This window comes from Podarcis muralis, chromosome 4 (genome assembly GCF_964188315.1).
Source record: "Podarcis muralis chromosome 4, rPodMur119.hap1.1, whole genome shotgun sequence".
Taxonomy (NCBI): Eukaryota; Metazoa; Chordata; class Lepidosauria; order Squamata; family Lacertidae; genus Podarcis; species Podarcis muralis.
The window spans coordinates 73,977,787-74,004,985 of record NC_135658.1 but is presented as its reverse complement, the minus strand read 5'-3'; the positions used below and the strand labels follow the sequence as shown (position 1 = coordinate 74,004,985).

The 27,199-nt window shown below is 41.8% G+C and overlaps 1 protein-coding gene across 2 annotated transcripts in view; it reads right to left on the bottom strand.

Annotated features, from left to right (window-relative positions):
* GABRB3 (gamma-aminobutyric acid type A receptor subunit beta3) overlaps positions 1 to 27,199 on the bottom strand; it is a 198,258-nt gene that overhangs the window by 12,271 nt on the left and 158,788 nt on the right. For both annotated transcript variants that reach the window (XM_028727832.2, XM_028727833.2), the window contains 3 exons: positions 11,700 to 11,920; positions 3,367 to 3,449; positions 394 to 531 (listed from right to left, as the gene is read on the bottom strand). In XM_028727832.2, the coding sequence (XP_028583665.1) occupies positions 394 to 531; positions 3,367 to 3,449; positions 11,700 to 11,920 (442 nt within the window). The remainder of the gene's footprint in view (positions 1 to 393; positions 532 to 3,366; positions 3,450 to 11,699; positions 11,921 to 27,199) is intronic.

The following is a 27,199-nucleotide window of genomic DNA, read 5'->3' as shown; positions in this document are numbered from 1 at the left end:
GTTTACCTTCCCGCTAGTAAGCGGTCCCTATTTATCTACTTGCACCCGGGGGTGCTTTCGAACTGCTAGGTTGGCAGGCGCTGGGACCGAGCAACGGGAGCGCACCCCGCCGTGGGGATTCGAACCGCCGACCTTTCGATCGGCAAGTCCTAGGCACTGAGGCTTTTACCCACAGCGCCACCCGCGTCCCCATCCTTTATTCTAGACCATCACAAAAACATGGAATGTCTCAGTTGTCTTTTATTCCAGTCATTATAACACTAGTGTCCTTTATTTTCAAAACTATGATCTGGCCACCCAGTTTTTGTCACCTCTGTGGCCATATAGAGACAAAAATGGGCATGTGCAAGAGAGCTAACGATGCTGAGCATTCAAAGCATGGGAAATACTTGCCTGTGGCAAAGACAACATTCCTGGACACAAGTTTGTGTTCCACAATAGAGAACTGAGGAAGTTCAATTCTTTCCACTCCAGAGACTGCATTATTCCCACCTCGCCAGTAAAATTCTATGTCATCTGTTGTGTATCCATCTGTCAACAAAGCACAAATGCTTTAGAATCATGGGTGCTTAAATGTAAAACTGACCATTGTTAGAGGACAAGCAATACAGAACTACAAGATAACAACCATAAACAACAATCTCAAAAAATAAAACAGCATTCCTCCAAGGCACAATTTTGTTTGAGTCTTCATTGCCCCAGAAGAGCAACGAATTCACTCCCTCTTAAGAAGTAGAACAGGGGCAGCCATGTGTGTATATCTTACCAAGTTTTGTTGGCTAATAAATGTGATGCAACGATCTGGCTACTACAGACGTCAATCCCTCAGAAACCAATAAGATGGCCATGGGCCTATTAGACACTACTTCTGTCTCTTTTCGTTAGATCCAATTGAAACATCTGTCAGCTGCCAGGATGAGAACAACTGCCCATCAGATGTGTCATCTATCCTTATTTTCTTGTTTATATTTAAAGGGACAAAAATAAATAAATCCCATTCTTGGCTTCATGCTAAGAACTGATGCCATAGTAATAGATGTTTATTATATGGTAGCTCCTGCACAACCTGAAGAACTTACCTCCAAAAATAATATGTCTTATGTAATAAGTTTAAAGTTACAGATAGTAAAAAAAAAGAAAAAGAAAAAGAAAAAGACTTAAAACTGGAGGTTCTTTTTAGGAACACTTCAGAGTAAGAACAGAAACCATTGTCCTAACTCTGAATTAGCCATATGATGTTGTCATATCTATGGTCAATCTTATTGGTTAAATAGGGACATTACGTCATCATGCAATCCTTGACTGGCTGGGATCATGTGGCCTGTGACCACATATACACCATACATTTAAAGCACATTTAAATCACACACACACCCCAATAATCATGGGAACTGTTCCTCACCTGTCACTGAACTACAATTTGCAAAAAATTAATATTCCCAGGATTATTTTTGGAGGGCAGGCGAATGTGATTTAAATAAATGGCATATATGCTACCTATGTGAAGAAGACGCTATAAAAATGGGACCTACAGGACTAAAGACCGAACAATGAAGAAGCCACAAACAAGAGTGGATGACAACAAATGTTTATGATTTGAGGGACTACTTTTGCAGCCCCCCCCCGTAAGTATTGAGCACAACCCTAGATATAGAGATGTTCTTTCTATCAAGACCAATCTCCTTCGAACGGTGAGCCCAGAGGGTCTGTGCTTCAGATTCTTATACTTGTGGTTCTGTGTTGAAGCACAATCAGGAGCACTGGAAATGGACCATTAAAAAGCAGGGTTTCCCCCCTTCATTAGCACAATCTCCACTGAAAGCAAGATGAAAATAACCCAATCTTCAAGCCAGCCTTACAAGGTCAGCAATGTAACCACTGCCAGGGCCAGGGAAGGTAGAAGCACCCTAACATGCATGTACTGAAGTGATTGGATGCACTAAAAAAGAATATTCAATCCTTTAAATAACAATGACATAGATGTATCCTGAAACACTACTATTTGAAGAACTAAAATTTTGTTTTTCTAAAAAAATGCTAGAGTTGTACTGTACTGAAAAATGTTGAGAAAGAGACTTTAGAAGTGCTGTGAGAAAAATTTGAGGCAGATGGCCTAATTCTTCCTTTGAAATCCATGGCAAAACTCCCGTAACTTCAACAGGAAAGTGGTAGCAGGCCAAGCGTAATTTACACAAAAGTGTTCATTAGTGTGTATTGATATTTTAGGCGTGTAGAAATTCCCTATACCCTTTGCATTGTAGAAGAAAGCGATGGCTCTTGAAATACAAATTTAAATGATATGAGCACTCCAATTACGGAAAACAACTGGACGGGGGAGAGAGAGGTTCTACTTCTTACATGAAGCCGAACTTCTAATCATAAGTAGGTCTATCTGACAGCCCAAGAGGGGGGAGGGGGGCATAGCAAGATCACTCATCCATAATAAAGCACACTGAAAGCAAATTGAATCTCGGTGCTTGCTTTCCTCAAACTGAATCTGATTAAAACATGAACACTAGTTCTCTTGTGTTGTAGATAAGCATCCAGTCATTGCTCTTGCCTAATCAGAACGGCATTATATTTTCCATGCCTTTGGGGTTGGGGTTTTTTTTTTTATGCCCACAAATAATAGCAACTTAGCTACTATATTTATGTACTTATTTATTTTTCTACATATGGAAATGAAAAAGATCCCTGCAAAAAAATCAAAATAAAAATCGAGGGAATACAGTGGCCATGATCCAAACAAAAACAAAACACTTTTAAGTTGCAGTGATTTCAATGGGGGGAACTTAAGCACCCGATTAACCTTCTGATTTGCATAAACAGAAGCTGAAAGTACCTAGTTTTGCCTGCATCATATGCAACAGATTTAATATTAAGAAACTCATATTTTGTCCTAGGTTGTCCTATCAGTGTCAGCTTCCGTGTGTGTGTGTGTTCAGGGGGCCTCCCTTTCACAGTAACTGTTCCTCTTCATCTCTGATGCTGTTGCCCTTTCATTTGCCTTGCCCTTCTGGGCCCAATCCATACCACCAACCAGAGAGAGAGAGAGAAGTCAAGTGACTGCCCCATCACTGTTCACTTGCTTGGAGAGGGCAGCTGATGAGGCAGTGACATAGAAGAGGGCATAGGGATCTGAATTTTGCCTGCGGACCCCTGCTAAGGTGCAGCCTTCAATAAATGCCTAACAATATCAACCCTTTATGCCAGCCCTGGTACCATCCTGAGTCTTCAATATGTGGCATGAATGTGAACGGGAAACCAAATAAATAACTGAGCAGCAAAATTAAAATTATTATAATTTGTGCTAAAATACTCCACACAACTGAATCTAGTAAAGCAAGTACTTTTATGTGTACGTACAGCTTTCTATTTCCAGTGTACAATTCTGCTCATCTAATGGGTATCTTCGCAAGTCCATCATGCAAGCTGCAGTGGTTGTAATTCTGAAACAAAATGCAACAATAGGAACTTTATAAGAGCAATAAATCAACAGTCCCTTAAATAAATATAACATTAAAAAGAAAAGAAAAACAGGAACTGATAAGTAATGCGAGAGAGGTACTGAATCGTTTGCTGTTCCTTCACTAGGACTAAGCTCATGGGTGGGCAGCCTGTGGCCCACTGGGCTCCCCATTTGTCTCACCAGGCTATTTGGGCAAAGCCATGCTCACCTGTCCTGCACCTTTCATCCTATGTGGGGCGGGTAGATGTGGCTGGGACAAAAAGGAGTTTGTGGGCACCTATCAGCCAGTTCTTGGGACTTCAAAGCACAGAGCAGGACTCCTTGAAAGCACCAACAGCGAATTGCTTTTCTTTGCTTGAAGAGGTCCCTGCACAGCTGAAGCCCCGATAATCAGCAAGTTATCAATTACACAAGGGAGCTCCCCTTCAGAAACTCCTTGATGCAGTTGAGGGGACCAGAAGCAGCAGCTAGGATTCAAAGCGCTTCCTCCAGGACTTTGAACCCAATTTCCTTCTATTGAAAAGTGTTTTTCGTTTCTTTTCACAGAAAGCTACCCATATTCAAAGAACTGGAGGATGCACTTTGAACACAAGCTACTTTCTCTGCAGAGGAGCACCCCACCCCCTTTAATTTTTAACAAGTGTCAATCTTCTGACATCACTGTGACTTCAGGAGTTAGATAAGGGGTGGTTGCACCCACCCGTCACAGTTGGACCATGAGGGGTGGAGAAGATAAGGATCCGGCTCACTGGTTGGATCCAGTACTGTTGTTGTTGTTGTTGTTGTTTAGTCATTTAGTCGTGTCCGACTCTTCGTGACCCCATGGACCAGAGCACGCCAGGCACCTCTGTCCTCCACTACTTCCCGCAGTTTGGTCAAACTCATGCTGGTAACCTCGAAAACACTATCCAACCATCTCGTCCTCTGTCGCCCCCTTCTCCTTGTGCCCTCCATCTTTCCCAGCATCAGTGTCTTCTCCAGGGAGTCTTCTCTTCTCATGAGGTGGCCAAAGTACTGGAGCCTCAGCTTCACGATCTGTCCTTCCAGTGAGCACTCAGGGCTGATTTCCTTAAGAATGGATGTGTTTGATCTTCTTGCAGTCCATGGGACTCTCAAGAGTCTTCTCCAGCACCATAATTCAAAAGCATCAATTCTTCGGCGATCAGCCTTCTTTATGGTCCAGCTCTCACTTCCATACATCACTACTGGGAAAACCATGGCTTTCACTATACGGACCTTTGTTGGCAAGGTGATGTCTCTGCTTTTTAAGATGCTGTCTAGGTTTGCCATTGCCTTTCTCCCAAGGAGCAGGCGTCTTTTAATTTCGTGGCTGCTGTCACCATCTGCAGTGATCATGGAGCCCAAGAAAGTAAAATCTCTCACTGCCTCCATTTCTTCCCCTTCTATTTGCCAGGAGGTGATGGGACCAGTGGCCATGATCTTCGTTTTTTTGATGTTGAGCTTCAGACCATATTTTGCGCTCTCCTCTTTCACCCTCATTAAAAGGTTCTTTAATTCCTCCTCACTTTCTGCCATCAAGGTTGTGTCATCTGCATATCTGAGGTTGTTGATATTTCTTCCGGCAATCTTAATTCCAGCTTGGGATTCATCCAGCCCAGCCTTTCGCATGATGAATTCTGCATATAAATTAAATAAGCAGGGAGACAAAATACAGCCTTGTCGTACTCCTTTCCCAATTTTGAACCAATCAGTAGTTCCATATCCAGTTCTAACTGTAGCTTCTTGTCCCACATAGAGATTTCTCAGGAGACAGATGAGGTGATCAGGCACTCCCATTTCTTTAAGAACTTGCCACAGTTTGCTGTGGTCTACACAGTCAAAGGCTTTTGCATAGTCAATGAAGCAGAAGTAGATGTCTTTCTGGAACTCTCTAGCTTTCTCCATAATCCAGCGCATGTTTGCAATTTGGTCTCTGGTTCCTCTGCCTCTTCTAAATCCAGCTTGTACTTCTGGGAGTTCTCGATCCACATACTGCTTGAGCCTTCCTTGTAGAATTTTAAGCATAACCTTGCTAGCGTGTGAAATGAGTGCAATTGTGCGGTAGTTGGAGCATTCTTTGGCACTGCCCTTCTTTGGGACTGGGATGTAGACTGATCTTCTCCAATCTTCTGGCCACTGCTGAGTTTTCCAAATTTGCTGGCATATTGAGTGTAGCACCTTAACAGCATCATCTTTTAGTTCAGCTGGAATACCATCACTTCCACTAGCCTTGTTATTTGCAGTGCTTTCTAAGGCCCATTTGACTTCACTCTCCAGGATGTCTGGCTCAAGGTCAGCAACCACACTACCTGGGGTGTACGAGACATCCATATCTTTCTGGTATAATTCCTCTGTGTATTCTTGCCACCTCTTCTTGATGTCTTCTGCTTCTGTTAGGTCCTTACCACTTTTGTCCTTTATTATGGTAATCTTTGTACGAATCCAGTACTGTACCCCAGTTTAATTCCTCTATTTCTGCACAGCCAAATGCAGCACAGAGAGATACATGGCAACTCTGTTTTTACTTATTCATTAAATATTTCTTTATTCTGCCATATCCAAAACGTTAATGGTAATTTTCAAAGGACAAGGTACAATGCTAATAAAATACTATCCTTGTTAGTTTAGGAACCTCGCCCCTCAAAACGATGAGGTAAGCTCAAAACAATGCGCCCACTGAAATTCTAAAATGTGGGGCAGAAAAAATGGAAACCTCTTTTTCAGGGGAAGAACAGTTTTGAAAAATTGGAACACAGATTTGAACAAAGTACTAGGCCTGGAATTTTCTGCAAACCTTGATGTCAAGCTTATCTACCACTGTTTTCCTTTCCTAATCCCTTACTCCTTAATCTCAATGAGAAACAAATTATTTTTTTACCAGTTCCATCAAAAAACATGATTTTTTCCCCTTTTTGCATATCACATGTATATCATACACATATACGCTCCAGGTTTCCTAAAGTAAATAAACAGATACATAAACAGATACATGCAACAATGTATATAACTCTATACAAATTACTTCTGTGTTGTTATTTATAAAATAATGATGCAGGAATAGAGTACCATATGGGGCATGACTCTTAAACCTACTATATATGGTGGGGTTGTGTATAATTTTGCATATAATTGAGCTTTTAAAATAATACGCAGATGGCCGAGATATAGAAGAAGAAGAAGAATTTGGATTTGATATCCTGCTTTATCAATACCCGAAGGAGTCTCAAAGCAGCTAACATTCTCCTTTCCCTTCCTCCCCCACAACAAACACTCTGTGAGGTGAGTGAGGCTGAGAGACTTCAAAGAAGTGTGACTAGCCCAAGGTCACCCAGCAGCTGCATGTGGAGGAGCGGAGATGAGAACCCAGTTCCCCAGATTACGAGTCTATCACTCTTAACCACTACACCACACTGGCTGACACTTGCTGCAAGAGGTGGTCCAATGTGGGCAAAACTCGGTTGGATTAGAAAACTTCTACATTCCATGCTATCTCCATCACAACACAGTGCTACTTAGAACCAAAGGCATTATTTGTTAATATAACACATGCAGGTTGAGGATCAAACTGATTTGTCACAGAAGACTATAACCAACAATCATGCGGAAGTTCAGCTAGCATGCCTACTCAGAGGCAAATCCCACTGAATTCAATGGGGCATCCTCCCAGGTAAGTGGGTGCACAGTTGCAACCTTAATGTGTGGTTTTTAAACAAGTGCTTCAACATAATGCTTTATGCATTGACTTAGAAATTTTGCTTGATCATGTGAGCTTGCTATGGAGTCTGTCAGCAAACTTGTCCAATGAAGTTCAAAGCAAACCGTTTCATTGAATGAGGGAAAACAGACTGATCAGCACCGGTGTGGCCAAATGGAAGATGAATTGGGGTGATGGAGGAAAAGCTGCAAAAGATTTCTCAAGGGTTCACATTATAGCATGCAGGATAAAAAAATTAACAAAACTCTTAAGGACTGAAGCAGCTTCTGAAGAGTGCCTTTGCAGCTGGTCTGTGGCTTCAGGGATGAATTCCTTTTTACCAAACATCTGCTAGCACCCAGCTAATTCCCCAGGCAAGGTGCTCAAGACTATTTACTACAGGGAGACTGTATTTCTCCAGTATGACAGCAGCAGCTGTGACTTAACATGTACAAGTAACATCAAATGATCCCCCTTTTGAAAAGCATGCTACCTTAAGCTAAGGGGCAATCAAGCTTGTTTTAAAATGCACCATTCTGGTAATTATATAATCCTATTTATTTGTTAAAGAAGTGGAATCGTTTTGCAAGCAGTTCCAGCTTAGTGCATCGGACAAATAAAAGACCTGAGCTTTTCTGCTTGCATCAAGTTCTTTAAGCAAACAAATATAAAATGATTTGCTTCAATAAATCAAGGGAGCTCCTAGCCTTTATCGTGCATTTGCATGCATTTTAAAATGAATATATGTGGGCAAACACACTTTAAATACTTATGGTACAATGCTTTTCTCTGTGGTTTTGAGTTATATGCCTGTATTCCTTATACTCCTATCTTGTTTATATAAAAGGTTGCACAGCTTGCACACTTGGAAGGAGCAGCATAGTCAAGACCCTGATGTTGGGAAAGATGGAGGGCACAAAGAGAAGGGGACGACAGAGGATGAGATGGTTGGACAGTGTTCTTGAAGCTACCAGCATGAGTCTGACCAAACTGTGGGAGGCAGTGGAAGACAGGAGTGCCTGGTATGCTCTGGTCCATGGGGTCACGAAGAGTCGGACACGACTAAACAACAACAAATCTCTTGCCCTGCATGCACCTAGAAGTAGGTAATCTCCATTAATTGCAATTGTTGTGACTGCCTTCAGAAATTGCTAAAGAAGTGCAGGCATCTGAATGCATTGTTATTTCACAATGCAGACTGCGCTGCCGGGCGAGGAGGCAGGCCCCTTTAAATCCCAAAGAAGCGGACCCAAGCAGAAACAACACCAAGTTTCCACCTGGCTCTGCCCGCTCTCTCTGCTGATGCCTCCTAAAGCCTACCCACAATTGGGCTGACATTGTGAGAGGGGTAAAATTTGATTTCCCCATGGCTGAGGGGAATGTCTCCCATCAGCCATTGGGAGGCTCTGAATCAGTCTGGCACCAGCAGCAAGCTGTGAAGTGCCACAACTGTCTTACACCAGCACAATGAGTGGAATTTCCACACTCAAGTAGCAAGACTTGCCATGTTTGAAGAACAACATGCATACAAGTAGTGTACTGGCTGAATTTGCAGATAGCAGCAACGCTCAAAGCTGCTGTTGGTAAGGTTTATATTATTATTTTAAACTCTGTACAACATGTCACAGTTTCATATCATTTAGATTAATATTATTAGTTATATAATTAGACATATACAACAAACTAGTGCTTGAAAATAGTTTGAAGTAAATACCCTTGAGCTGATTTAATTTTCACAGAAGTCTTTGTAATTTACATCTACTCAACATGTTTAATAAAATTCCAAGACTAAATTGCGGATAGAATGGAATTAGCTCTTGCAATCTGAAGAGATAATGTAAGCATTTGTTTTCTTTAAGAGATTTGCTGCTTTCAGCAATTATTCTTCAGAGCTTGTGTTTATTTGTTGAACTGAATTAAAGGTTGGCATGACATGAGCAACTTAACATTGAGTCATTATTTACTGCTGCTGTTGGGCTTTGGTCTATATACAAAATGTTGCTATTGTATGGCATTGTTAACCTGGGTGCCAGACCCCTCTTCTCCTTGGATCTAACAAATGTTAGAATTTAATCCAGGCTTCAGATTCTTGGAATAGCCAGGCTACCCTCCTGGTGAGGTGATAAACCTGGGTGATGAGACATTAAGGGGAATTTAGGGTGTTAAGGGAGATTAAGGGGCTTGGTACAAGATGGCAGATTGGTGGGGCCCCTTCTCTCAATGGCATAGCCGTCAACGTTTCCCTTTTCTTGCGAGGAATCCTATTCGGAATAAGGGAATTTCCCTTAAAAAAGGGGAAACGTTGACAGCTATGCTCAATGGATAAAGCCACAATTGAAAGTAGAGAGTTTGGGGAGCAGTGATGTGACCTAGAAGTAAAGCAGCAAGCTGGAGAGAGAACCAGAGCAACATTTGAGAGCAATATTTGCTTTCTGTTTGAATTTAAGGCTGTGGCTATGAGAGAAACAAGACCCATTCTGGTGTGTTCATGCTGTGAACCCCTCCAGCATAAGCTCTTAAAGACACCACAGTTTCTGCTGTGCCTCATTGCCAAAAGGAAACACAAATCCTGGGTAAGAACCTGGGACCCCTGGAATCTTGCAGCGCTTGGATATTGAGGTGGCATGCAACACCGTGGTATTATGGCACTGGCTACTGAGGCAGTAGTAGAGAGGCTCTGGGCCGCTCATATTTTTCTGGGAAATGAGCAGGAATGAAAACATAACAAATCCTGCTTTTGCTAAAATGGAATGTGTTTTTCATATATCTTGCTCCTTTCACAAACAAGACCGTAGCAAGCAACACAGTTTCTTATTTCTGAGACTGGGTAGTTTCTCAGGCTTGATGCTTTTGGACTAATTCAGGGTTTGCATAGTTCTATCTTTTTGGGGGGAAGCTCAGGAATTGTACAGCTTCCTCTTTCAATGTTAGGGAAGTCGTGGATTTTATTGCTTCAAGGCTGGGGAGCTGTTGGGCCTCATAATCTCAAATAAAGGTGTGCATGCCCCCCCCCCATATCAGTATCCGTGACTTTAAAAACAAATTCCAATCTGTTTCTGAGTCGTTCAGTGCTCTGTCCACTTGGATCTGTGTTTTGAATTCTGAGCCACTCTGTACACAATGAAGCTCTGTGTTTCCATGTGTAATTTCCGTCCTCTTTGGCCAAAGTGAGTGAAGTTTACAGAGGAGACCCTCCAGCATGAATTCAATCTGTCAAGTCCAGGGGTTTCTGGGAGAGTGTGGAGTGTGAAAATGTTTTGAAAATGAAGCATTTGATGTGAACTGAATCAATGAACATTCAGTACAAACAACTCTGATCTGACTTGGGAGGTGAGTAAGGGCAGATTCTGACATGCTGCTTAGTCAATAAATTTGTGCCCTGATTTCACCCAACACTGGTGCCCAGTCTGAGTTATTTCCACCATACTCACAAGCTACAGGCATGTGCTTTCCTGGGCACTGCTCCTTATCATATGAATCAGTGTGATCAACTGAAAGCTTCCCTGCTGGCACTGATATGGAGACTCTCTATATGACTGAACTGATTCATGGGATAGCAGCCCTAACTAGCAGCCTCCCACATGGTGACTTCAATAGGAGTTTCGCTCTGCCTTGTGATTCATTATCAGTGCTTTGGATATTCCACATTAAATATATTACACATTTTTCCTTGTCCCACTAACACAATGGCATTAAGGTACCAGAAAGGCATGTTTGTCTGAGGGAACTGCCATGTAGAACCCCAGAGATAGGAGGGAATGTATGCCCTGTTGGGGTGGGAGGTAAATGAGCAGGAAGGATGAGGAGTTAAGTTTCACACATGACTAGACCTTGGAGTGCAAGTCTCAACAGACCACATGCTTTTAAATGAATGTTTGATAGATACTTGAATATGAGTTGACAGCTTATATTTTGAAGCAAAGAAAACCTGACAAAATTAGGAAATACAGTGGTACCTTGGTTCTCGAACTTAATCTGTTCCGGGAGTCCGTTTGACTCCTGAAACTGTTTGAAAACCAAGGCGCAGCTTCTGATTGGCTGCAGGAGCTTCCTGCACTCAATTGGAAGCTGCGTTGGGAGCCGCGTTGAGAGCCAGTGTGGTGTAGTGGTTAAGAGCGGTAGTCTCGTAATCTGGGGAACCGGGTTCGCGTCTCCGCTCCTCCACATGCAGCTGCTGGGTGACCTTGGGCGAGTCACACTTCTCTGAAGTCTCTCAGCCTCACTCACCTCACAGAGTGTTTCTTGTGGGGGAGGAAGGGAAAGGAGAATGTTAGCCGCTTTGAGACTCCTTCGGGTAGTGATAAAGCGGGATATCAAATCCAAACTCTTCTTCTTCTTCTCTTCTTCAATTTGTTCAGGAGCCAAGCCGTTGGAGTGCAAGGTACCACTGTATTAACAACATCATTTATTCTCTGGGGAATCTTTTAGAGGATGCACAATAGGTGGCAGAGGATCTATGATAACTTAACACCAAGGAAACAAAGGTCAACAGCACAAAACCAATACTGGAAAAATCTCGATCACGCTGCTACATACCTGAGGCCATACAACACTGTACCATCTGGATGAAGGCGAATCATTCGATTCTTAACAGTAACACCGTGCACGAATGATTTCTTGTCATTTAGGAAGTAAGTATCAGGCACCCATAGTTGATCCGCTACTCGGTTATCAAGCGTAAGGTTGAGAGGAATCCCAGCATAGGCTAGTCTTTTATCTCTCCAGTATTGTTGAAAATACATAGTTAGTGTGTAGTCCTGGTGGAGAGAAGAGAAGAAACTTAAGTCATATATATCACACTTCTGAAATCAATTTTGTACATTTTCTTTGTCTGATACACTTCATTCTAAGCCTAGCTTGTGTTCAACATTTGAGTTCTGTTGCATATCACCGTGCAATTCTGTGTAATTAAAATGTCACTGGGTTGTTGCTTTTTTAAAAAGAAAACGTGTAGGGAAAGATTCAACTTTTTATTTTCTTCCTCAAATGTGCACCGATAAATTACTAATATTTTTTTGTGAGGGCTGCTGCCTTGTGTGGTGTAACATTTGCCTCTGTGGGAACACTTCTGGAATTACTTGCATGGAAGGAAGCATGGGAAAGAAGCTACACTAGAATTGGGCATCCATCTGAATTTTTCAGAATCCCAAATCAGACATGAATTTCTCAGGGGACACGATACAATACTGCAAGATGAAAAACTATCTTTGGTGGAGAATGATTGTCACTACTGTTCAGAGAAATAGCAGTTATATTCCACTCTCAGTGCTCATGAACAATTTCTATTAGTGCATCGTCAGAAGGACAATATACCCCCTGGTGTTTTCTGCAATTTCTGATGTAGAGGATAGGAACAAATGCATTCTCTACCAGTTATAGCTTAATTAAAGCTTGGTTTTAGTAGTAATAAAATTGCAAAGTATTTTTATTGGCCTCTAATAAGTAATTTGGAACCAAAAACTAGATTACTAAAACCCACAGGTATATGTGTAGCACCAAAACCACATTATAGTGCAATATTAGTAATTTGATTAAACTAGAAGCAGTCTAAAAGAACTCTGTGTCTCTGGGAAAAAGAATAAATAGCAGGAAAGGCACGCAACAGCTATCTTGTACTCTCCCAAAAGTTCCATCATATTCCCATTTTTGAGAAAGAGGAGAGAAGAGCTTCCTGCTCAGTAACTGAAGATGAAGCTGCTTTCATGCTGACTTCATAAACTAGTAGCCTTCAAAACCATACAACTCTGTGAACAAATAGTTAAATACATAAAATACTGAAACACTTGTGCTTACCTCTCCAAACTTTGCCACATTGTATTTTTCACACACAATGCTACCCATAAAATATTTGTTTTATCATTTATCGCAGTGTAATAAAATTATATAACAAAGCTGGTGGAGAAAACATGGCTCTCCCATTACAGAAAAATAAAAAATCCTACAACCTCAATAATTTTACAATCAGCATTGTAAAAACTGGAAAGGAACTCCTATCAACTTATTAAAGCAATTTCCAATTTGGAATAAAATTACATTTATTTAGATGAGGAAGTACAGATGGCCCCAATATTCTGTTTTTTTATTTAGCAACTGGCTTCACAAAGAAAAGTTATTACAAGAAATTGGGTGGGGGGGAGAGAGCAGGGAGTTACAGTGTTAAGTCTATTAAATAAGGTTTGGTTCATGTTTCTATTCTGAAGGTGCCTGTGCATTTATTCATATGTAACATATCTTATACATATATGTAACATATATGTAACATATCTGTCAGGGGTTCAGGGACAGAGGCACAGGTGAGGGAGGAGACAGAGAGCGAGGGGGAAGAATCCCAGGGCAGCGAGGAAGAGGATGACGATGACTTGAGGGATTCCGTGAGTCTTTCAAGTGAATCGGAGGATTCCCAGAAGGGGGCGCCTGTGGTCAGGCCAAGGGGAGTCACAGGGGGGACTCGTCAGGAGCAGGGGACCAGCGGGGGAACCCAAAGTGGGAGCTGGGAGTCGGGACCGGCTTCTCCGCCAGAGCGCAGTGAAGGGGGTGGAGATTCCAGAGTGACAGGAGAAGCAGGTCCGAAAGCAGAGAGGGAGGGGAGATCGGAACAAGACATCCTCCCAGAAGGGGAAGGGAGTAGTGCAGGGAGCAGTGTAACTGTCAAGAGGAAGGTTAGCGGTTGCGAACGCGCGCCAAGTTCAAATGTGGAGGCGCACGGAAGAACAGGGACCCCGGAGGAGGAGCCAGGTCCCAAAGCACGCAGGAGGGGGGAAGAGCTGTCTGGGGATTCCGCGTCAGGGGAATCCAGGAGGGGCGAAACCCCAGGGGGCAGGAAGACCCTGCGGAAAAGGAAGGAAAGGAAGAGGTGGAGCAGCACAGCCCTCTTAAACTGGTGCAGAGGAGGGACTGACTCAGAGGGGACTTCAGCGGTCTAAGCATAACAGACGTGGGGCTGCGCGCCTCGGCTGTGGAGCGTACAATGAACTTCAATAAACATTTTTGTATATAAACTGGACTTGGCGTTGGTCTCTTGTGAGCTGGGACCTGAGGCAGCCCTGACAATATCTTATACATAAACATGAGTGGAAACAAGGTTTGTTCTCTTTGGAACAAGGATATTTCCTTTCAACTTTCTTGAACTGAATACACCTTTTTAAAGAGGAAATGTTCCCATCAGCTTTTTTATCCCAAGACTTTGAAAGTCTCTGTGTTGCAGGACATGACCATCATAGTTTCCTAGATTATTGCCTTGCTACCTATATAGTGGGCAGGAGGTTCTGTGTGTGTTTGCAGGTCCTTTAAGAAAAGAAAGTTTATAACAGTTAAGGGCTTCTTATGAATAGTAACGCGGGTGGCGCTGTGGTCTAAACCACAGAGCCTAGGACTTGCCGATCGGAAGGTCGGCGGTTTGAATCCCCGTGACGGGGTGAGCTCCCGTTGCTCGGTCCCAGCTCCTGCCCACCTAGCAGTTCGAAAGCACATCAAAGTGCAAGTAGATAAATAGGTACCGCTCCGGCGGGAAGGCAAACGGTGTTTCCCTGCGCTGCTCTGGTTCGCCAGAAGCGGCTTAGTCATGCTGGCCACATGACCCGGAAGCTGTACGCCGGCTCCCTCGGCCAATAAAGCGAGATGAGCGCCGCAACCCCAGAGTTGGTCACGACTGGACCTAATGGTCAGGAGTCCCTTTACCCTTTATAGTGGGCAGGAGTCTCTCTCTCTCTCTCTCTCTCTCTCTGTGTGTGTGTGTGTGTGTGTGTTTGCAGGTCCTTTAAGAAAAGAAAGTTTATAATAGTTAAGGGCTTCTTATGAATAGTAACAGGTCAGTGCTAAATCAATTTCTTATCTCTGTTGTGCTTCTTTAAGTAAAGGAGCAGGACAGTTAATTTTGACTTCTTTTGCCCACCTCAGAGCATATTTTTAGCTAGTGTTGGAAAACGTGTTGGCTCCAAATGAAGGCCAAGTGGCACGCTAACATTTTTGCAGGTCTCTAGCACAATGAAAGCAGCCTCCCAAAGTGCATGGCTTTTGGTGCGAATAAGTATGCCAACAACCTCTTTGGTGAGTATAAGTGTAATGAGGAAGGTTGCCATATCAACCAGTGTTAAGAGATACTGCACGCAATAGAAGGTTGGTTGGCATAGCAACAAAAGGCACAATATCTTCATTTTGGCATCGGGAGAAAAACTAACCACAAAGTGGTTAGGCTTTCAGGCATGGAAAGAGAAAGGACAGAGCAATACCATGAGATTGTTTTTGTTGTGCCACAGTCTCCTGTTGCCCAAATGATATAAAAGCTTGACCACTGAAGGAGCTATTCCTGCAGTTATAAATTGCATTCTGGAATATTGCTTTAGCGAGAAAATGTAAATTGGTCATAAAAAAATTAAAAAATGCCTACTATTTCTAATCAATAATTTGGCTTATTGGGGCTTCCAGTGCAGTTCTAATGACTGAATAATCTAAAAATAATCCTTTCAATTTCAGCAGGCATTCTAAATAAGTTGTTCTTTATGTTTATTGATTGCTGTGTAAAATGTTTTGTGAAAAGCTATTGGAAACAAATACATAAAAACAATCCATGTTCAAAGGAATGTTCTTAAGGTAGGCTTATAAGTAAGGAATTTTAGAAATTTATTTACTTATAATACGGTTTTATTATTTTAAAAATACTGTTTCTTTATACAATTTACAAAATTGTAATTTGATGTGAAAATTCCTGAGCAATGGATTTATTTATGGAATAAATACATAGATTTCCCTTCCTTAGCTGATGCCAGGCAATGTCAGTGGCCTTCAACTTAGGAAATTAAGGTCATACACCTGGAGCTCAGAAGATATCACACAGAAGACAATACACCAGATCTCACGATCTGAACACATTGTGTACTCAGGAAATCATCTGTTAGGCAAGCAGTCACATAACAAGTAAATGATTTCCATTGATTCCTATGGGGGAATTTCTTAGGTCTTATGCAGTTCAGATTCTCTCCCCCCCCCCCCCCCATCATTGCAGCTTTTATTGTTGTAAGTTGTTTTGGATGCCCTTTGCCTGGGGAAGCAGTATAAATATTTTAAAATAAACAAGAAATGAAAAAAACACAATTCTCACAACACAATGCATGTCTTTACATGTCTACTCAGAAGTCAGTCCCCATGAGTTCAATAGGGCTTCCTCCTAATTGATGCAAGATTGCAGTCCTAGTCTGAGTGCAGCACCCTAGCCACTACCTCTATGAACATAGTGATATGACACCAACATTTCCTTCCTGATTAAAATGGTCCAAATGAATCTCAAAAGATTCATAGTGCATTCGTATACATGTTTACTCAGATGAAAGATCTACTACGGTTGATAGAACTTACTTCCAGATAATTGTGCACATGACCGCAAACTCAGTGACTGAAGGGATATGTCCATTTCTTTTCCTCTTTCTTTCTATTACACACTGAAGTGTATAGCAAAAGGGGGCATGATACTGTACTGGAAGTGGCAAGCAAAGGATAGCCAATGAAGAGTAGAATGGTCTACTCTCAACTAATCACAGAGCATTTAAAGATGCACCTCTGTCATTTACCCTTTACATGTTTGCTGCAGGAAGCTTTGCGCAAGCAAGATTCCCACAGAAAACAGATACACAAAGATATCCCAAAGGTACTTGAATATTGCATTTAAAGACTCTGTATCGCAATGCAACCTAAAGGAGTTGAGATGTGTAGGTGGCATTTTTCAGGATCCAGCCATTCCAGGTTGGAAACATCAGAAGAAAGACACAACTAGTAGATTGAGACTGTTGACGACAGCTCTTTTTCAAAAAGGACCAGAAAGCTAAATACCCAAGAAAACTACCATTCAAAAGACAAATAACCTTAGGCTCAGCAAAGCACTGAAATTGCTTTATGCAGCACAAAGTTTATTTCCTTTTTAAGCTAACACTCTCGAGGGGATAGATTATTTAGAATCATTGTAACCACTTTAAAGAAAGGAACAAAATGTTCAAAGACAGTTGTGACTGAACCTGAAGTAGCAGTGGCCAGATGAGGGCCTCGCTTTGCTTTAGCAAGAGGAGGCAGGGGAAAGGATTCCTTGAAGCTGTCATCTCATCTTTGAAGTAAACTCAAACCATATTTTTTTCAAGCTTTCCACTGCCATCCAAATAGACTTCAAAAGAAGACAGACATTTCTCAGCCAATCTTTGAATGCTGCAGTTTCAGGGAAAGAATCCTGTATCAAAATGGTCAAATGGGGCCGCCCTCGCAGTCGACTTCAAACTGCAGTGGCCAGAACGCTAGCTAGCAGTCCATTTAGAGTCATATAACCTCTGTTTTAAAACAGCTGCATTGGTCGCCAGTTCATCTCCAGGGCCTTTCAAGGTGCTCACATTAGTGCTTGAAGTCCTAAATGACTTAGGCCCCAAAGAGACGGTCTCCTTCCCTTCAACACCCTGCTGGGTGTTAAGATTAGCAAAGAAGGTTCTCTCGGCTCTTTCACAGCCTTTGGACATTGGCAGTTGAAGAGAGTGCCTTGGGACCTCATGGCAAAGAGGGGTTAATAAGTATTATTAATAATAATCCTGCTGCAATCCTATGTGAAGAGTTTCAGGTTGCAGAGTGCCCCCCATAGGAGCCAAGTGGTACCATCTCCACCTCTACATACCACCACTGCACTGAATGAACCATTGCAACAAATTTCCCACAAGCAGGGGTGCTTTTCACACCACACATAGGACAACTGGCCAGCCTGGTCAACCTCAATTCCCTGCTGTGAAGTTTGGGAGCTGGGCTGTACCTGGGGTCTTGGGAGAGATAGACTGCTAAATCATCTCTCTGTCTCTCTATAAACACATGATTGCAGTCTAGGAGCATAATCCAAGTTTGCACCTAATTTTTAATTATAGAAGGCTCAAGAATGTGGAAATTTCAGCTGAAACTCTTGCTGTTTTCATTTTTATCATAACAGCATATTAAATGTTTTGTAAGTAATTATATACATCTTTAAAAAAAGAAAGAGTACAACTGTACTAGTGAATAACATGTAATTCATTGAACACTGAGGAATACTTATATGCCTTATTCTGAATTGATGCTGAGTATATAAACAATGTAATTTGTTTAACATCTGCTTGTGGTAAATGTTAACAGATGTTCCTAATTATTATCTTTCGGTGCCTATGTATGCAGAATATGAACACACATATGATAAATTAGACTTGCATGAAACGAATGCGAAATGAGTTAACACACAAACAGTATACAGCTAATTAAAATGCCCATGCTTACATTTGAAAGCTAGATTAACAAACCATAACAAATGCCGCTATTTTAATCATACAAACGAGGCAGATGCTTTCATTTGCTGGGGAATTAGACCACCCAAAACACAATCTGATATATTTGTTGTATTTTAAAACCTTGCCCTCTTCTCCATCCATCGCAATGTAGTGTTGCCAATCATCTTCGATGGTGGCTTTTGTGACATGGTGGCTTTTCGTTCAAAAGAACGTTAGATGGCAAATTACATGTAGTTACCATAGATGTAGTGTGTGGAAAAGGGATTGAGATTGGGCTCAATTTCAGTTCCTTCCATTTGTACCACCACACTTCTCTCCTTCTTCCTCTTTAGCCATGCCCAAATCCCAGTACAACAGACTGTATGCAGAATGGAAGGCTGGGGAATTCCTCTTGTACTGGTATCTTCCCATTTATCTACTCCCTATAGTTTGTCCTTTTAGTTATTATTGTTCTGGGCAGCTGTGCCTGGAGTCAAATTGACTATGCCAGTATTAGGTTTTAATTTACATTTCATGAAGCATTCCCCGCCTCCCTACTCCCAGGCCACAAGGAGTGGGGAAAGAGACGCTGTTTTGATCCACATAAATACATTTAGGATCAAGGCTTAAATGCTGAAGTTTTGTGTGAGTCAGTCAAGCCTTTACATTATTTGAAGGCTTTACTCTCATAAGCACTTTATTCCTATGCTGCGAGATTTTTAGACTCTAATAGTTCACACTGTGTGCCAAGCAACTTTTAAGGTTTTTTTCTCTCCCCCTTTGAAAGAAAAAATGGTGAGACATCTCGTTTAAGATTCTGGTGTGGGGAGGAAGATTTCTATCGCATTTTGAGTTCCGTTTGCTATGCTGTTCACATTTAAAAATCTAGCCCGAGCACCGTATCTTTTTATGACTAAGACTCCAGTTGTCAAGCCACTTCCTTTGGTCTCCTGTCACTGAAACTGACAGCAGTGCTCCAGAACCGCTCTGGCCTTAGTTGCTACAGCTTCAACATAAACAATGTCATGCAATCTGGCTCCACAGCACAAGCTGCTTACTTTGGACTCATCCAAGCAACTGGCATGAATCTGATTTAAGCATCTGCTATGTTCTAAACATCCAGCCCATTCTCTTGGATTTCTTCCTTTTGATTTCTCTATCCATGGATAAAGACACAGAGTAGAAAAATACTGACCAAATAGCTGCATATTTGTCTAAATGACAGCACGTTTATTTGTTATTTGTTGTTGTTTAGTCGTTTAGTTGTGTCCGACTCTTTGTGACCCCATGGACCAGAGCACGCCAGGCACTCCTGTCTTCCACTGCCTCCCGCAGTTTGGTCCAGGGAGTCTTCTCTTCTCATGAGATGGCCAAAGTATTGGAGCCTCAGCTTCATGATCTGTCCTTCCAGTGAGCACTCAGGGCTGATTTCCTTAAGAATGGATACGTTTGATCTTCTTGCAGTCCATGGGACTCTCAAGAGTCTCCTCCAGCACCATAATTCAAAAGCATCAATTCTTCGGCGATCAGCCTTCTTTATGGTCCAGCTTTCCCTTCCATACATCACTACTGGGAAAACCATGGCTTTAACTATACGGACGTTTGTTGGCAAGGTGGTTCTACTCTAGGTGAAAGCAAAAGGCTGGCATTTTTCCATTTCACAGGCTTAGGCTACCTGATGACTCATCTCCAGAAACCCAGCTGCACATCTTTCACAGCAGGAGAGGAAACTTGAAAAATCAGTGATGGCCAGCAGCAGCAGTGGCAGATAAAGCTAAGCTCTGCAATGATGAACAAGCTTAGGATCTCTCTCTGGGACCAGAGAGAGGAAAGTTTACTGCACTGCATAAAGGACTGAACCGCACTGCCTGCGACTTGAGAGCAATATGTTAACTTTGTTTCTTTGTAACACTTATCCTTTGTAGTTAGTATGTAAGACTGTTTGGCAGTAAAGCTTTGAAACTCCTTCTTGGGGATGCAAAGCTTATTTATTTCTACACAAGGTCCAGATCAGGGATTCTGCTGAACAACTCTTAACAGACACCACTTCTGCCCTTCCTATAGAGATTTTATCCACGGAAAATTGTGCCCCATCCCACCAGGTTTTCTTTGTGCCCACTAAAGGACAATGCCATCCTCTAGGACCCAAGTGCTCCAATTCACCCATCAGGCTCAGAGGTTTCTAGTATTAGCATATAAACGCTTGCCTACAGTCTCTCTCCTCCAATGGTCCTTGTATTTTTTGGAACTTGTATAACTGTATAGCATTGCAGCAGTAGGATAATTGCTTAGGGTGCTTTTCTAAAGTTGAGATGTGTGCTTGGGATATGGGGAAGCAGGCAGCCGCCAACTAACTGAACAGGAAAAATTAAATTAAAAAGGTTCATGAATTGGCTATACAATCCTGCATGTGGTGATGGTGGAAGCTGAAGTGATGTCACTTATTACTTGCTATGGTAGTAGGCAAGAGTACCTGGGTGGGTGTGGAATAGGCTGCTGCCTGAGTGCTGGAAAAATGTCATTGCCCTGAAGCTGATGTACTAGCAGGCGGAGAGATGGTTAGAACGCCCACAGTAATTGAGTAGGAATGACACAATTACTGCACAATAAAAACAATAACATAGACAGACTCTTATAGCCAAAGCCTTTTCAGTGTCAGCTCCAGTTAACTGCGGGGTTTACTATGCATTATGCATGTCTGCACAGTTTTTATTCCATTCATTTTAAAAGGACATTTAATAACACAGAAAATAAACCAGCCAAGTTTCTGAAACTTTTGTTTATTCCATAGGCTTTTAAATAGAATTTAAGAAATGACCAATTTTAGTCAGATTGTTCCCACATTATTATTTTTTATAGTAAGACAAAATCTGCTAAGAAGCAAGTGTATTCTTGCTGGAGAACACAATTAAAATCAAGAGGGCTTGCAAACAGTATGTTTATGCTGCTGTTTTGTTGCACTTGTTACATTCTCCAGCAGCTGGCATTCACTTATATTAATATCACGTTTTAGACTTTCTGATTCACATCTTGTATATCATACACAAAACATTCATTTCTTCTTTGCTGAAGTCTTGTTTAAATTACTATTACTTGTGGTTCGAGGACCCGATCTCCACATAGTGGAATGAAAACACACGGACACGTGATATAAGGTTAATGGGCAAGAAAAGGCCACAATGATTATAGCAAGTGAAAAGGTATTGGCTTAGGCATTGGATTACGTCAGTTGACTCCACCCACTCGGAGAGGGGTGAGCCTGAAAGGGGGGTTTATTCACCAGTAGGTGGAGCCTGTTGATGCTAATCCAACTATAAGCTCTCCCCTGATGTCACCGAGGGTCGTGCCATGGCCCCCCGCCACGCAGGCATCGGACAGAATACACGACCACCAGATTCCTTTAACAGAATACCCAAAAATTGAAGGTGTAGGCGATGGCCACACCTAGCCCTTCCACACACCACAAAACTTTATTCCAATGCCTAACCTACCCACCAATACCACGAAAGTTGTGACGATTGCTACGAGGTAGGCGAAAAAACCACAAAGCCTAATGCCAAATGGAAAAATTCCTACCAGGCCCCCCAGACAACCAGGGCGACCAACCTAAGGTCCATAGCAAGGCCAAAAAGAAAACTGAGACCCTGAGCTCTAAGGGAGTGGAGGGTGGGTGACTCGCGACAGGACGACGAAGAATGAGGCCGCATGGCTAGCACATCAGTGATTTAGGCTGCCGTCCACGCCCCCTCGAAGGCACCTGGTTGGGTGCCTGCCTGTGGGCGTGGTGCCAGCCAGGTGAGTGGGAGGCAGGGGGCTAACGCCCCCTGCTTGAGGCGGAGACCGGCTCCCACCCACAACCACTCCCCTCTTTTGCAGGAGGAGAGTCTTTAAGCATCAACAGTAAATCTCTTTTGAATTCAGCAAAGTTTTACATGGAGCATGCCAATTAAAATTAATGAATATGACTAAGTTAAGTCCATTAATTTCAATGGATCTATTCTGAGTTAAAGTTAAAAGTTAGTTGAACACAATCCAAAATATTCTGATTCTGAACCCACTCCAACTTTAAGATTCAGAGCAGCTAACACTGAAAAAAATATTAAACTAGTAGGATAAAGTTACATAACTGACAGTATTATGGCAAGGTATTATCTTAACTTTCCTAGTAAGCACCAAATCAATCCCATTTATGGAAAAATTCTAATTAAACTGGAATAAGATATTAAATGAGACTTAGCCAGTAGAAGCTAATTAGAAGTACAAAAAATTATTAGGAGTATGTCTGCTAATTAAGTGAGATCTAATTAACTGGTTGCCTAATGTGATTATTTCTTTTTTAAGACTAAGGACTCTGGGCTTGATTTTTCAAGGTCACTAAAATATTCAGTATGTCCCAGAATGAGAGCCATAAATGGGATGGTACCTAGTGACTGTTAAATGCCTTAATTACTGAACTTGGCATGCTTTCCAATCTTGTAGTCCCTACATAAGATTAGAAAATATGCTCTAAGAAGTCAAGGAAAGTGTTTGGGAGAGATATGGTCATTATGAAGAAGATAGGAGCATGTTCCAAACTTCTGAAGATGGATGTGGGCTGGATTTTTTAAAAGTTGTTCCCAATCTTATCTGCAGAGATGACTAACTTTTTGGAGGAGGTCCACTGTTCAAGGAAAAACATCAAGACATCCCAGCTCAGTGTTCCTCTGTTGACTTAATGGGCTAAATCCAGAGGATGAATAAATCTACAGCCATCTTGGTTTCCAGTCTCACTGCCTACTGCTGATGGAGTCCCATCCCAGTGTTTTTTATAGGAGTGGACTCCATCAGCCTACCTCTTGGTATTGACTTGCATGACAAAAGGAGTTAGCAGGTTGCTTTTCTTAAAGTTATGGAGATGGTTTATGAAGTTAGCAGTGCCACCCAATTAAAACCCAACACATATTTGTGGTGTTGTACACATCCATTCATTTTGCAGCCAATCTAGACCTCCAATACCCAGCAGCTGTGTACCAGCTTACTAGCAGTCCATTGATGACCCAAGCAACACAAGCTTGATTCAAGGCCTTTTAAATCAGGCATAGGCAAACTCGGGCCTCCAGATGTTTTGGGACTACAACTCCCATCATCCCTAGCTAACAGGACCAGTGGTCAGGGATGATGGGAGCTGTAGTCCCAAAACATCTGGAGGGCCGAGTTTGCCCATGCCTGTTTTAAATCTTGGGTCATTTTCAGGTCTTTGTTTCTCTCATTGAAACAGTAAACCATCACCTAATACAAATAAACATTCCGCTTCCTTCTCCCTTCATATGAGCATGTGAACAAATCTTAGAATGTCCTGAGCTCAGGAGTTACTATCTCAGGATAATGATAGTGCAAATAGGACTTCATGCTGTGAAATATACATGAAACTGATTAGTCTCCCAAGGATAATGTTGACTTCTTTCTAAATGTTAACATGAAATGCTTCAGCAGTTGTTTGAACAGAAACAAGAACATTCCCCAGCCCTGATAGTATTTGCTGTAGGTTGTAGATGACAACACCTATTTCTTAAGGCATCAGAAACAACCATCTCAAGCTGAAGAAAGCAATCAATGTCACATGACACAATTCACTCCTGTCTAGCTGCAATGATACAATTTGGTTAGAGCAGGGAAGGTGTATGTGAAACAACCAAAGGTTTTGTAATACTGTTGTTCATGTATTTATTTCGTTTATATTTTAAAATTAGTTTTTAATATATATTGTACATCTTCAAGAACTTGCAGTCTTCTCTTCTGCATTTCTGCATTGCCATGGCTAATTAATACTGATGAATAATCCATGGTAGTATAACAGGTTGGGTGTTAGTTACCTCCTTTATGTGCTAAAATGTTATACCTGTTTCTTAAAGCAGGGGATAACTAGATCTTGTGTTTCCATGTTCTGCTATGGCATGGGTAGACAAACTAAGGCTCGGGGGCCGGATCCAGCCCAATCACCTTCTAAATCCAGCCTGCAGATAGTCCAGGAATCAGCGTGTTTTTACATGAGTAGAATGTGTGCTTTTATTTAAAATGCACCTCTGGGTTATTTGTGGGGCATAGGAATTCATTCATCCCCCCAAAAAAAAATATTTCCCCCCAGAAACCTCTTTGACACAAGAAAGAGGTCCTAAGACTTCATGCTCATGCTCCTGTACATTTGTACTCAAAACAGTCTTGCCAGCAACTGCAACTACTATTGTCACAGTAAAATAGCTCATCATGTGGCAAATATTTTATTTTGAGTTGAGTATTTGCCATTACTGATATCAGCGGGAGTTTGGTGCAGAATTCCTACTGGCTGCTGTTGTTTTGGTAGTGGGATCATTTCCCAAGTCATGGCAGTGTTCTCCTGCCACTGATGCATTGCCAGAGAAAGGAAGTCTCGTCCCCTCACACCAAAAAGACACTTTTTGAGAGCTTACAGAGCCAAAATCTGTACCTCAAAGCCTATCTCACTCGCAGGCTCAAGTTGCTGTTTCAGTCTTTTATTTCTTTCCACACCCAAACCTAGATTAAATTATCCTTAGCTAGGAGTGGTGGAGAACAGCATATCCTCCTTGCAGACCTCATAGTTATTCATTTCACATCTAAAGAGAAACACATTTTAGGTTTCTTCCTCTTCTTTTACCTGTTTGGCAGATTTATATGCTATGGCTATTCTGGTGGTGACTGGAAATGGAATGGAAACTCTTCATGCAATGGGGTCAATCTACAGTTCCGCAATTTTACTGGCCAGAACACAGAGCAGCTGTAAAGTGTACATTGGCCCCTAAGTCCTACACATGTAGGGTGATGTGTATGGTATCAAGGAAAATCAGGTTGTATGTTTATAAGATTGAAACACCCATACAATGGGCATAAGACTACAAGCTCTAAAAGAAAACATTACATAGGTCACTTTAAATGTTTTACATTTAAATACAGGCTTTGCCTGGTGCTAATAAAATGACAGCAGCATTAATACAGCACAGACCAACCTTCCACAGCAAAATACGGATCTCCTAAACAGAAACACCTGCCATATTCTGCTTCTGTGGTATGTGGACAGAGCATACCATTCATTCCTTCAATCAATCAATCAATCAATCAATCAATCAATCAATCACTATGGATGGCAAATTCTATCACCCTCCCACGGCACACAAGAGGGAAGTCTCTGAAGACTCCAATTAATCTCAATGTATGAAGATGCACAAAAGATAGTGGTGAGGACAAAAAACAAGGTAAATTTCCCAAAGAAAGGTAAAACATGGTTTCTATTTCATTTGTTAAGGGCACAAAATGTTGGACGTTTTCAGAAGGAATAGGTTAGGAAAGATTTTGCATGTCTTCCCTTATCTGGATAGTAAATGCCATGTTGGGGGGGGGGAGCATTCTCACTACACCATCTTTAGATGCATCCCTTGGACAATCTATGTACGCAACTTAGTTACTAGGTTTACAATATCCTTCAGTGGTTGGCAATTCCCATTCCCCATTTCTACTGGCCTGAATCACCAAAATGGGTGGTGCAAAACTGTTGTGTTGCAAGTTGCATGGGAAGCTGCCCTCCAGATGTTTTATACTAAAGCCAGACTAGCTGGGATTAATGGGAGCTGTAGTCCAAAACACCTGGAGGGCACCAGGTTGGAGGCGGCTGGCTTTGGCAACTGGATGGCTTTCTTTAATTAACCTGTATTGTTCTCAAGTTTTTCCAACATTCTACAAGATCAGAGACACCAAAAGGCCAGTAACACAAGCAAGCAAGCAAGCAAGCGAAGTAAAATTAGGAATTTATTGCGTGAAGATGCCAAATATGATTTGTCCAAAGTGGCAAACCTTGTGTGTGTTTTATTCAGGGAAAAACATTATGTGTATTTTATTCAAGTACAAATGTAAACAATTCACTCCTTAATGTATGGCCTTTTGGGTGAACAAGGTGGGTAAATATCACCGATCTTCATGCCCCTCCCACCCCCAGGATCAACAAAAGCAGAGATTCAACCGTGCAACCTGTGAAAGTTAAGCCTTATGTTTTGTCTCAGGGCTCATCCAGACTCCAGCTTTTGTACTTTCTGGGCATGGGTTCAAGTGGTTTTGCCTTTGCCCTGCCACTTTCCCTTGGAAAACCCTCTCTCTAGTGCTGAATCGGAACAAACGGCAATCCACAGGAAATCCAATTGCCTTTGTTCTGATTCAGCACTAAAGATCGGGGAAAGCGGCAGGGCAAACAGAGGTGGGGATAAGTCCTCTGTCCTATTCATGATGAAACAAGTAAACCAACATGTCACCCTCCATTACTATGGTGGCAGGTGAACATCCATCACCATGACCGATATCGAACAACTTTTATTAGAATCATTTTCTTAAAGCTTACAAATTTGAAAGCTCACATTTCAAAGCTGCAATCAAGAAAGCAGTTCACATGTCACTGGTTCTAGCCCACTGATAAATAATGGCAATACCCTGCACCAAGAGGAAGACGCCCTCGCTTTATATGTATGAAGCAAACACTCTATTATTACTGATGGGTTTGTGATCAATTACTTTTGCAAGAAATGCCAAGAAAAATTTGAATGTGAACAATGCTTAGTTTGGACGAGAGGCTAATAAACATGTTTGGGAACACTTTTTTTTTTAAACATACAAGTATGTAACAGTTCATATCGAGAAAGCAGATATTACCTAATATATTGATGGAAGCATTAATAGATAATTTACTGTCATCTCTCTCTTCCTTGGCAGCAAATCATTGTATGTGTGTGAGCATGCATGCCA